General features: G+C 42.4%; 1 protein-coding gene across 4 annotated transcripts in view; it reads right to left on the bottom strand.

The window, feature by feature from the left end:
* Nucleotides 1–8,414, bottom strand: part of USP32 (ubiquitin specific peptidase 32) — a 75,060-nt gene extending 66,646 nt beyond the window's left edge. For 3 of the 4 annotated variants that reach the window (XR_013958095.1, XM_080630300.1, XM_080630301.1), the window contains exon 1: nucleotides 8,248–8,414. Coding sequence is in view for 2 of the 4 variants with exons in the window: in XM_080630300.1 (XP_080486426.1) it covers nucleotides 8,248–8,305 (58 nt within the window). In the remaining 2 variants the exon portion in view is untranslated. The remainder of the gene's footprint in view (nucleotides 1–8,247) is intronic. The other variant, XM_080630302.1, reaches the window with a different exon arrangement.
* Nucleotides 8,415–13,222: the final 4,808 nt, after the last annotated feature.

Below are 13,222 nucleotides of genomic sequence, written 5' to 3'. Positions count from 1 at the left end.
TCCAGAAGAGCTTTTACACCAATTTCATAAAACTGCAGTTAAAAGAGATACACTCTTTCCAAACGCATCCCTACCTATAAGGATTACCCACTCCTCCTCAACTGTAAACACAAGCTCATTAAAAAAAACACTTCAGAGGTGTTAAAATTCATATGTAAAAAAGAAATGCTAAGTATTATGCACAGCTAAGCTGAAAACACTAAAGCTATACAGACACAGTCCTCACCAGCAAAACCAAGATGTCCCTGAAGAAATCACAAAAGAGAAAGTGCGTTAGGATTTTGCCACTCCTTAGGCAAGCAGGGTATTTTTATTCCAGTAAGTGCTAGCAATAACATAGTATTCAAAGTTTTGTGAATTAGACCCTTTCAAACTCTTAGGCAGAATCTACCTTAATGGCTTTTTCTTTTACATTCATCTTTGCCCAAAGGCTTCATTGTCTCATTATGTAAATGGCTTTTTCATATGAAAATTAGATGTTAAAGATGCTTTTTGTAGTTCTTCAATACTGCAAAATATCACATGGACATTCACAGTAATTCAGACTACTTAGAATTAACCTCCAGAACTTTCTTCCTATAAAGAAGCTTTAACTAGGAAGTCATCAGTTTTATTATGAACAATATCAAAGACTAGATTGTAAAATGCAGTTCTGAAAACACGCATGCAGAACTTGAAGACTTGCATGTATGCCTTCACTTTCCACTGCATGCCCTTGTAGAACACAGCTAGCAGTTAAGAGCACTCAACTGGAGCTCACCTGCAGAGAGGTTGGGCAGTTCAAATCATATGCTGCGTGCTCCTGAGTAGCCTCCACTGAACACTAAGTCCCACATGTTATTCAAAATAATTCTGTAAGTTACCACCAAACAGTTCAGTACTGACAGATACCAAGGGCACAGCAGAGTGCACAGCAAACACCAGACTCATCACAAAGGCAAAAACTTACCAGTCAAGGGCAGGCAGAAAAAGTCTCACTCTTATACTAGTGAAGAATACCATTTCACAGGTGTCCGTAAGTACCCAACTCCAAGGTTCCACAGTGAGACACCAAGCATTTCTTGGTGCACTCCCTCAGTCAGTGACAGTAAAATAAGACCACAGCTCCCAACCCTAGGAGGAACATAGCACCTATCCAGCCCTGCAGAACTCAAGTGGACACACAGCTCCTCATTGAACAAATCTTTACAATTAATAGACTACTGTTAAATAACCCAGGAGGCCTTAGAAACCCCAACTGAGTAGCTCTGGGTTACAACAGTCCTTGCACTAAGTCAGTGGACAAAAACAGTTATGGTATTCGAAAATGCAATACTTGCTCTATCCCCTCCTCCCCTCCCTTTTCCGTATGCTCACTGTATTTGGAACTTCCAGGATGAAAACCAGAAAGCAGGATTATATTAAAAATAATTAGCAGCTACGTCATACAGATGCCATAAGAGCTTGAGGACATACAACTCATTAGACCTACTTGGCACTTCCCATATACCAAATTATCTAGAATCAATGTAGAAATTCACAACCTAACCAAAAATATCCTCAACTTTCAGAAGATATTTTGTTAAATTACAGACATTAGTAACATCTGGGGTTGTTTTTTTCCAAATACAGAAACATAATAATCAGCCCTACCACAAAGCAGAAGTTTTATAATAATCTTGATTTATAGAATTAAATAGACATAGCATGCCTCACCTAATCACATCACTTGCTAATGATATGTTCTTTTTTATTCTCACAAAGCTTGTCATCCCCTCACAGGCCCATTTTTTGACCGTGATTTTTGTTTAAGTCCTAAGGAACCGAATGCTTTACTGATTTTCTGAAGTGAGACAGTAGGCTGACTTCCCTTCGAACAGAAGAAAGGGGCTGAGGGTTGTTTTACTCATTTCTGCCACAGTGCCAGCAGCCAGAAAGTCTGATGCTGTTACAAGTCAAGTACAACAGGACTCAAGCAGTCCCCTCTTTCTCCCCCCCCCCGGTTCATATTTCATTAGAGATGCTCCACATCATTTTGAAAAGCTTCCTAGTTTCTATTTTTGTCTTCTTTTATTTTCTCTGTAGAACACTGTCAGGTAGATTTAGGACCCCAATGTTGTATTTCACAAAAACAAGGCTTTACAAAATTCAAGAGGAACAGAAATATTTCATAGAATCTATCTGGTTGGAAAGAATCTCAGGAGGTTACCCAGTCAACCTTGTGCTTGAAACTGGGCCAACAGTGAACTCAAACCAGTATGGGTATTTAATAAAAACAAAAAGCCAGGAATAAAAACTAGAAAGTGATTAGAAAGAGGTGCCTGTGAAAATAGTGACTTCAATGATTGAAATACAAGAAATAAACCAGGACAAGCAACAGTTGTATGAGCTATGAGATACACAGGCATATAATCTATAAAACAAATACATGTTTTGAGTACTCCGTTTTAGTCTGCATCAATAGAAGAAAATACATTGTGTATATAATAGCCTGATAGTGTACTTTTAGCCTCTATCAAGATGTTCAAGGCCAGCTTGGATGAGGCCTTGGGTGGCATGGTTTAGTGTGAGGTGTCCCTGCCCACAGCAGGGGGGTTGGAACTGGATGATCTTTCACTTGGTCCTTTCCAACCCTAACTATTCTATGATTCTATGTTTAACACTCAAAATCAGGATTTGCTCAGCTTACCCTTTAACTTCCAGCCAACATGGCTGGAGTATTACATATTTACACTCATTTGGGAGCTTTCCTGATCACTTTGATTCAAATCTCTAGTACCATGCTGACAGGACAAAAATGCATCTAATACTATGAAACTACTGTTATGTAGAGACACAATTCACCTGCTGAAGTGAGAAAACAGAGGACTCCCAAAATTTACTGAACCATATTTAAAGGTTTTGAGGTCTTTTCACTTTAAGATACTCAACTGTTTCTTGTTTACGAGATACCTACATTCTTAAACTCCCCTTTTATTGCTGCACATACAGCATTTGAGCACTTAGCAAGCTACTGCCCCACTTAGTAGAGGGACTTGGCCACCACCTAAGAATTACTAGATTACTAGAATTACTAAAAACCTACTAGAAAGCATGCAGTCAGCTCCGTCAGGACCACAGCACTCACAGAAGCCTAAGCAGAAGACAACATTTTCCTCCAATTTGTAAGTTTTCAACTGGTATTTCATAAAGAACTTCTAAAGACCACAAAAGGCGTCTCAGGAAAGGAAACTTACTGTTAGTTAACTTAAGTTCACTAGACAAATGTTCCTCATTCCAATAGGAAATAACTTGAGCAGTTATATGAAGAGGTTGAAAACCACTGAGTACACTTCTCTGAACTTGAAACCTGAAGTGAAAGAAGAGAAAGTGGTCACTGCAACTTAACAGATGAAAAATTACAGATAAATAATCTCTTCTCTTACAGCAACCTCTTTTCATCAGTTTGTGGAAGCAGAATTCCCCGAGTCATTTGTGCATTGCAGCACATGCTCAAGAGAGACTACTGAGGTATCCTCCTGAAACAAGTATCAGAAGTGAATGCCAGAGTTGTGAAATAATTACTGGTCTGTGAATTTGAGCAGCTACTTGCAGCTCTACAGATTTATAAACAGGAAGCGTGAAGCTATGCATTCATACCTGCTTTAATTATAGGACAGAGACCTAAAGCCATCAAATACTGGCTGACATAAGTCTTGCTGTATAATCTACACTGTCTCAACAGTGGATCCTATTCATTGTGAGAGCTAGAAGAAAAAAAAGTGGCTGACAGAGACCAACGTGTCCTGAAGTATCTTCACCTGCCTATGGCATCCAAGCACTGCTTTTCAGATGTGAAGGAAAAGCAAGTAGAACAATTGCCTTCACGGGATATAGAAAGAAAAGAATAAACCATTAAACTGGTTTCCTGATCATTTTTCCTAAAAAACATCATCTGGGATTCAAAAAGTTAATTTCATAATCGGGAGTAATAAAAAGTGGTTTTCTCTGGGCTCAAGGGTTGAGTCCATGGATTTTGTCACCAGGTTGAGATTAAGACAACCTCAAATAAATGATTATATATTTGCACAAGTTCTCCATCATCCTTTTGTCAGATTTATTATATCTGTACGCTTGAGAATGTTAATGATCAGACACCACATATATACGTCTTGATTTAAATAAAACAAATGTAGCTATTCTTCAAACTCAAGCAAGACACAAAAGGTCATCAGCCAGATTTATCCTCTGCCCCCCAATAGAACATCAGTCATTTCTGGGAAGCACACTAACTAACCTTTTTTTGGATGAAAGCAGGTTTTCATTGCTTTGACAGGCTTGATGTTCTCCAATTGCACAAACATGAAAGAAAACTGTCTTCACAAATGACTATTTCATGACCTCTCCAGAGGAAAATCCTGTGAAATTGATACACCTGCAAGTTTTCCCTCAGTATTAGTCAGTCTTTAATTGAATGTACATTTTTAAAAGATGGCACCATTTTTGTTCTTTCTTTTTGCTTTTTCTCAGAGATCGCTGCACACAAACCACAATGAAATGGATCTATCTGCAGCCACTCATCTCTCCAAACAGTATACTCACTGAGCACACCAACACTGTGGCAGTTCTCCCTTCTTTACCTTGATTTAAGCAGAAAGAAAACCTCACCATCCTCTCTGGTGCAAATTTGACAGATCCATGATTATTCACTGACATTTCTTTTTAAGCCGTTACCTGACTGAATATTTACCATACATAAACCGAAAATGGTGTGAATTAACATATCTGGTTTAGGTAGCATTCACAGAAACACTGACTATAGATTCTATAATCTCCTAATTTCCAAGTACCTTCATAAATTTATGCTGTCTGTGATTATATTCTGAAAGTTCCTTAAGCAGAACACATTAACAGTCACTGAAAAATGCAGTCCTTAGGGATATGGAATAAATTGGCCATCAATACCACATAGCCACCTCTCTCCTAGGGAATCCTTATTGAAATATTCTGTACACAACACAGCTCAGAAGCTGCTGTGCTGAAGCTAATACAACAGTAACAGCAACTTCTTCCTTCTATAAAGTTTTATTGGTCTAAACATAGCCCTTTAAGGAACAGGGTGTCAAGGCTGCCAGCAGAACAAGCAAAAGATAAGGCAGACTTTAGAGTGCTACCTCCTTGGTGGAAGGCAAGGCCTAACACTGAGCAGTTCTCAGAAAGAATGAGGACTCAAATCAGAGACACACATTGGAAAAGGCACCAAGACAAAAAGGAAAGTCTGGCTGACCTGAGGCACTGCCCTAGGAAACAACTGCTGTTGGAGCTGAGAGCTAAGAAAAAAAGGCAACAAGCTCAAGAGCCACATTTCCAGTTTATGCCATCACAAACTTAAGCTTGATAAAATAACCAATAATCTCATGCCCGTTTTGGAATGAAGCGCTTCTTTTACTTCACCTATAATGACCTGTCCACGAATTTCACCTCCTGTCAAAGAAGTCATACTCAGGAGGAGGTCTAAACAGTTAGGAAGAGCTCTCACCACAAGTTCAGAACCCAAACCTTTTCTACAGCAACAGGAAAAGTAGTGCCTCTGGCTACTATAAATAAGATGACTATAAGCTGACAGTGTTCATAACGAGAGAAGAGATGTCTAAAATAGCATCCCTTACTTTTCACTCCCAAACTATGCAACTGGACTCAGATTTTACAGAACATAAGGAAAAAGGGAGACTGACGAGACTCAGTGTGACCTGCACTGGTGGACACAAGACAACTTCATCATACCCATCCACACAGCCACGTCATCCCCAGTGCAGTGAGCTGTCTCTGCCAGCAAGGAGGAAAAAAATATATACAACTGCAGTACCATCTCATGCTCAAGGGTGAAAAAGGCCATTAACACAAGACTGCTCTCATGTTTTCATCTCCTTGAATAGAAGTTATATTTTAGCTATGGTTATTTATATTGTGAGCATTTAACCACAGAAACTTTCCTCACCTTCACAACCTTTGGTTACTCCCAAAATGGAATTGCAATAAATCAAATCACAGCCATTTACAGCTTAAAAGTCAGCCTTGTTTTCTGAAGCTTACAGAACCAGCAGCACTCACTGCATTCTTCCAGGCATTCTGAACAACCAAACTTAAAATTAGCAAAACTCAAAACTATGACCACAACATTCTGAAAGCGCACAGTTCTACAGGTCCAGTTAACCACTACTGATTACATGTGAGGAATTCACAGTTGAAGAATTTGTACAACATGACCTCATAAAAAGCTTTCTGAGCATCTAACGGCCAGGACACAACGTTACAGAAGGTGGATCTAACTGGGCATAAACATTAACAAAAGAAAGCCAAATATCTTTATGTTTATCCACGAAGGCTGTTTGTGTCCGCTCTAACACCACAAGTACCAAGCATGGTTCTGTGCAAGTAAGAAAGGCCTAACAAATAATGTTTTGATAACTAGCCCATTTTATACATACAGTGATTCACTGGTTAAGTAAACAACGTAGTTATTTAGCAAAACATCAATTTATATTAGAGAGCCTAAAACAACCTTTCTGTTCTCCTACAGAAAAACAGTATTAAATGCCTCATACGGATAGAATAACATCAAAGAAAAATATTCCATTCACTGTGGAAGAAATAATTTTAAGTAACTTTCTAAAAATCAACCTCATAACTTCAGAAAAAAAAAAACCAATATTAGTTTTATGTCAAGTAAACTTTTCATAATGAAACATCCAGATCAAAGCAGAATGAGAGTTTAAACCTAACTATAAAATTCAAAACATTTGATTTTTCTTATTTATGACCTTTGGAATATACACCTTGACCAAATGAAGGTATTTTCCACCACAGAGCTTATTTCAAACACTTCCTGTTACATTCAACTTCATACCTCTACCAAGCTACATTCATAGCTCCGGTTCCTCTAAAAAATACATACACCCGTGCTTTTAAAGACTTTCTATACTTTCACTAGAAGTGAAATTCTTCAAGGCTGTTAAGTTTAAAATCTGCAAGGAAAGGGAGTTTGCATCCTACATTTGTTTTTTCTGCTTCGCAGTACGTTACTCCATTTCCCATCTGACATGGCATCTCTCAGAGAATTCTCCATAAAAAATAAACATTTAGTTTAAAAAGACTTTAAAGTCCATTTCACATTTATTTGCTTCTCCTTCAATGAACACTCAATATCTCCTCACACTTTTCCCATATCAATCATTGCGTGCTTCTCAGATTTAAGTAGACATAAAAACGGCAGCCATATACTAGTTTGTAACTAACTACAAATGTTATCAATGCTTTAAATATCAAACAGGTTAACTGCTTTAACTGAGCTACATCACACGAATGAACAATTGAGCAACAACTATTAAAATAAACGCCTATCCTCCCTGCGAACCCTTTACTGCTGAAAATTACTGTCCCTCTTTGTCCTTGGACTTGGATGTCAGTTCTAGGCAAGGTAGCTGATAGGGTTTAGCTTGCCTGTCGCCTTGGAGCCCTGCAGCTGCAGGCATTCAGCTTGTTTATGTTTTCCCTTCATTAGTTCCTCTTTAAATTCAAGGAGGCATCTAGAAACGGATTAAACCGGCAACATACATAATAAACCACTCAAGCTACATCCATCTTCCAGCTCTGAGATGCCCGATGCGTGCTCCCTATCGCGGGCAGCAGTAGGTAAACATGAGGTGCCGGCAGGTATGGGAGAGCCGTGAGGTAACAGGAGCGCGGCGAGGAGCAGCGCGGCACCCACCGGCGCCCCGGGATGGCAGGATTTCCCAACGCCGTTTTCCAGGGTGGCCGGGAGAGCCGGCAAGCGGCGGGGGACGGCAGAGCCGAGGGCTGCGAGACGGCGGGAGGGTCTGAGCTACCAGCGCCCGCCGGGTGCCTCGGCCCGTCGCCTGCCTCCCTCCGTCCCTTCCCTTCCCTCGCGGGCCGGCTGCGGGACGGCACCGCCGAGGGCCACCGGCGACCGTTGCCAAGGCGTGAAGGCGGCCGGGAAAGGAAGATCCTGCCCAGGCCCCATGGCTGAGGCAGGGGAGATAAATAAATAAATAAGGGGAGGGGAGGAAGGGGGCGGGGAAGGAGCCTGAGGTGGAGGAACGGCGCAAGTGCCTCCGCGCCGGGTCTGCCATGGTGGTGCGAGGAGCCGCCTCACGCCGCCCGCTGACAGGGGCAGAGCGGGCCCCCCTCCCGCAGCCGCCCCGCCGCGCCCCCTCCCCGCCCCACCGCGGCTCGCCCCGCACATCCCCCCCCCCCAAACACCACCCTCACCCCTTCGCAGGGCCTCGTCGTAGCTGAGGAAGCCGATGCGGGACTCCTTGGCGCCCATGGTGCCGCTCAGTCCATGGCCTCCCCGCCGGCCGCTCGGCGCCGCGGACCCGGGCTGCGCCGCTACCGACTCGGGAGCGCAGGGCGCGGGCGGGGGGGGGCGGGGCGGGCCGGCGAGAGGAGGCGGCCGCGCGCCCTCCCCGCCGCCGCCTCCTCCATGGCGGGTCACGTGAGAAGCCTGCCCGCCCGCCCGCCCGCCCGGTCGCCGCGTCACGTGACGGGGGAGGGCTGTTGTGGCTCCCCCCTCCCCTGGCACCTCCTAACGGGCGGCGCGCGCGCGCGCGTCTCTCTCCCTCTCCCCTCCCGCCACAGGGCAGCGCCCAGCGTCACGTGACGCGCCAGCCCCCGCCTCCCCGTAGCGGCCCTCCGAAAGTGGCAGCGGGCGGTTGTCGCTTTGCCTCAGCGGCGGCGGAGCGGGACGGGCTGAGGGCACCCGGCGGCCGGCCCTTGGCCCAGCGAGGGTCTGTGGGCATCGCGGGGCCGGGGTTTGGCCCAGTGACGGGCAACGGGCGCGGAAGAGGCCAGCTGAGGCTGCGCAGCAGGGCTGGCATCTCGGGCCCTGGCTGAGGGCCGTGCCGCACAGGGTACAGAGGGAAAGGGGCTGTGGAGAAGAGCGCTCCCCGCTTCACGATTTGGGACTTGCGAAGCCGGCAGCGCTCCGCAGGTGCGCACACACGCACCGGGGGAAAGGCGCAGCGGAGCCCCGGGCGAAAGGGCCGGTCTGACTGTGGCAGAGCGGCGGTCGCGGGTCTCTTTGCTTCGGGCCTTAGCCCTATCTCGTACCTCACAGGGGACCGCGGCTCTCCTCGAGAAGTGCCCTAAGGAGAAGTACTGGAAGCGCGGGGTGACAGTAGGGAGTTCCTGTCCCACTAAAAAATGGTTTTTCTGAAACAGAAACACGGGCTGAACTGTAAAATGATAAAAAATGCGCTTGTCCTCTGCTGTTCTGAAGCGTATTTACTTTAAGTATTCAGTCCACACACAATGAGAGGGTTTCCCAGCTGCCTTTGTTACACCATTAAGCCTGATGACATACCCTGGGTCACTCCTGAGCAGAAAAGGAGTTTGAAAGAAAACACTGATTTCCAAGGGCAGCTCGTTCCAAGGATGGTTCCTGCACAGAAACAAAGCCTATGAAAACACCAGTTGCAAGTTATTCCCTAAGTTCTGGTTTCCGTACTGAATGATCTTACCACATCAGAGCTGGAGGAAGATCAGGCCCAAGTTACTTTCTCGCTGATGTAAGTTCACACGTAGGTATTTTTATAGCAAACATTCCAAACAAATTTCATCTCTGATGTGCGAAGCCAGGAGTGCTGCTTACAGAGAAGCTTAGCTTGAAGGCCATATTTCTCCTCATGCAGCACTATTTGAGTGCAAAGATGCTACGAATGAATTAAGCTCCTAAAGTGTTTTTACATTGTTTGACATGTTGGAAACGTACTTTACCCACCAGCCATTTGTTACATATTTATGTCTTAAAGGGAATTTAAGTTCCTTTATGTCCTCTTACTCCTGTGCTACCTTTGCATACCTCTTCTCCAGATAGTCCCTCACCCAAGCAACTTTCCATATAATGTAAACTCTTCAAAATATTTGAATGAATTCAACAAAATTGGCAATATCAGTCAAAAGTATAAGTTGGCAATATTAGAAACAGCCAGAGAAGTCAGTTTTATCTTGTGATTCAATGAAGTATTCCAACCCCTAATGGTAGCATTCCTTGTGCTATGCTCCATTTGTGATGGATCCCTTTTTTTAAGTATTAATTTGCAGCTGAGGAGACATGGTTTAATCCCCGGCCTCGCTGTGGTGGTATTGATGTGTCACCTTATGTCTAGTGGTAATCATTTTGGCTCCTCTGTATTACAGAGATAACAATACATGGAGAGTCCTGTTTTGCTTGGGATAGGCTGTACTGGGATGCAGTCACACACCCAAACTGGCAGAGAAGTTACAGAAAGCAACTAGAGCAGGAAGCAAACACCATGGTGTTGTAAGACAGCTTCACACCAATTTCGTCTCGTTTTCACACTGATTTCTCCATGACTACTTATCCTTGTCTCACCTCCCTCAAGCCTTTTACTTTCAGTAAGTTATGTTATTAAACAGCAACAGCAAAGTAGCAAGGCTCACTGTAAAACTGCCATAACACTCCCAGGCCTGTTTCATCTAGAGACATAGGAGCAAAGGAACCTGCTGGGACAACAATTCCCATCCAGCGCTATTGCAGCCACTGCGGTTTAACTGCTGTCCTGCATCCTTTCAGTTTCGTATTGCAACGTGAATGAATTACCAACACCCCTTTCTGTATATTTACAGAACCAATTCTATTTCTTTTCAGCTTAAAAAAAAGATAAACCCTCAACAAATTAAGCTGTAATTGCCCCCCTCTGAAGTACATCATCCCACCAGTTCCTACCAGACTCCATCTGTGCTGGTTTGAGATCACGATTTCAAGACTTTTATTCCATTTTCACAAGGCCTCACCAGCACTTCACAAAACATTCCATTTTTACCTGTTTTGTCTTGACAGAGCCTCTACTTGTAGCACACTGAACTGTTCATTGGAGATTATTAAGCAGAACAGGGGCTTTAAGGACAACTGGTTCACTTGCTAAATCATGAAAAAATTAATGTCTAAAATTATAATTACAAGTCAGATCCAGCTACCAGCTTCAAGTATAGTCACAAATGGCTGACTTGGTATTTGATGCAAATGAGGAAGCAGAATTCTCTAGTGAGGAGTTCTTCTAGAGGAAGGAAAATGGATTGGAATGATGGTTAATAATGATGGCTAACACTTCATATTTTAAAAACCACACTCTTTCCAAACTGGTTAAAAATATGTATTACATTCAAGCTTGCTGCTTTTCACAGCTAAGTTGTTTAGACTTACACTGCATTTTTGTGACATTTAAAAAAAAATACAAACTGAAGTGACATCTCTCTTATGTCCCAGAGATACAAACGATGTCTAACAAGCAGTAGAATTCTGTTTGAAGAGTGCTTTAAAATAATTTACTTGATCCATTGTATGTACTATGGCTTGCACCAAATTTAATAACACAGATATTCTAGATTGGAAAATCAGGCTGGAGTCTTATGATGGCAGTGTCTTTGTTCAGATTAAATTAAGCATGTTCTCAAAGGCATTGAAGCAGGAACCTAGAGATAAGACTTTATATGCTAACCATGGATTAGATCTGGCAGTAAGTTTTTAATGAAGCCTTGTCGGGGAGCATAAGATAATAGATGTTGCTACTATTTAAATGTTAATGTCAAAGGTAAATCAAATTAAGATACAGTGAATTTGGACTTGTATTAGATGAATGGAGCTCCTATTTTCTGGCAGAAGAGTGCTCTCTATGCAAATCTAACTGGCCACGTGACCTTTTGATTGCTGGTATTTATTTAATTAATCACTAATCACAAATTAATTCATAAGCACTTAGCAAATATCTTTAAGTGTCTTTGCATCATTGTCAAGTATCTGTAGAAAAACAGACATTTAGTGCTGCACAGAAGCTGCAGGAGGCTTGCAGCAATGTGGCAATCAAAAACAAGTCATAAGAGAGCATGTAAGTCCCTAGGATTTCCTGATTTAAAAGTCACTAAAACAAAAGCCAAAAATGCATGTTCTAGGCCCTGCTCTGTTATTTTTCTCTAAATCTCTGCCTCTCTTTCCCCACTATCTGTATCCCGCCCCAGGATATCATTAATTTTTTAAGGATCAGTTGATTTTTGCAAACTACTTCAGAATATATAAATATATGATGCTATTCTATGTAAATGCTGCATTCTATTCTCCAGAATAGTGGCAGTCTTTATGCTGAGTATGATATTAAAAAACCCAAACCAAAACCCATGAGGCTACTCTTTAATATTAGTACTTACTTAATTAGGAAGTAGGAAGCAGGGTTAGGAAGTAGGATTAGGAAGTAGAGCTGAAGGGGTTTTCAGCACAAAGATGAAAAAGCATCCAGAGAGCTAAAACTAAAGCTGAAACTGCCATAAGTGTTGTATAGAAACTGATGGCCCAACAAACAATACAAAATAGAACAAGGGAATGAGGAATTGGTAGAATAAGATACTTGGTATCTTATTTGATTGGTAGAATATTGAATATAAAATAGATTGGTAGAATAAGATACTCCTGTCAGAGAGAATTGGTAAAATTGATACCTGGTAAAATAAGATACTCATGTCAAAGGCCAAAGTCGAATAGAGCTGAAGGGGTCTCAAGTTTTGTGCTTCCACAGAACGTGCCCATAGCACTAAAGATTCTCTGACTCTCCATATCTCATGAGTATTTCCCTATAATCATTACTTAGTTGTAATATTTTTGTAAAGTAGCTTCGTATTATTAAGGATTATTTGCAAAAAGGAGAAATCTGCTAAAACATGCTGTGGGATGGGTCCTCCTTAGGAATTTATGTATCAGGAACCCAGTAAAGGAGTTTTGGGGTTTTAATATTCCAGCAAGTGAGCTTGTGGCCATCAAAATAAAATCTGTGACTACGTGTGCATGTAAAAACTCAAAAAATCATTTAGGGCTTAAATTTGTTCCATGTCAAAGGTCAGCACTTCAGTCCTGAATTTAAGAAACCCTTCCTTTTCTGTCATGGGCTGCTCCAAGCAACTGGAGGCAGGAAGGGAAGTCCACTCCAGGCATTTAAACTTGATCATTTTGTTTTGTTCTCTTGGGCTTTTTAAGACAAAACCCCAAACCTGAACAAAATCATGGTCCCGCTCTACAAGCATGTAGAAAACTTTGTTTTCTGAAATGGTCACACAGCAGAAACATAAGAGCAGAATTTATTATCACATATAATGGATTCTGGCCAGACAAGTCGTACTCACTACACTAGGATTTATTCTTTTAAGACATTTAAGTGCTTTTGAAATGTATATCCCA

Source organism: Psittacula echo (genome assembly GCF_963264785.1).
Source record: "Psittacula echo genome assembly, chromosome: 15".
NCBI classification, from domain to species: Eukaryota; Metazoa; Chordata; class Aves; order Psittaciformes; family Psittacidae; genus Psittacula; species Psittacula echo.
Note: the sequence above shows the minus strand (reverse complement) of the source record. Positions and strands in the feature narration are given on the sequence as shown.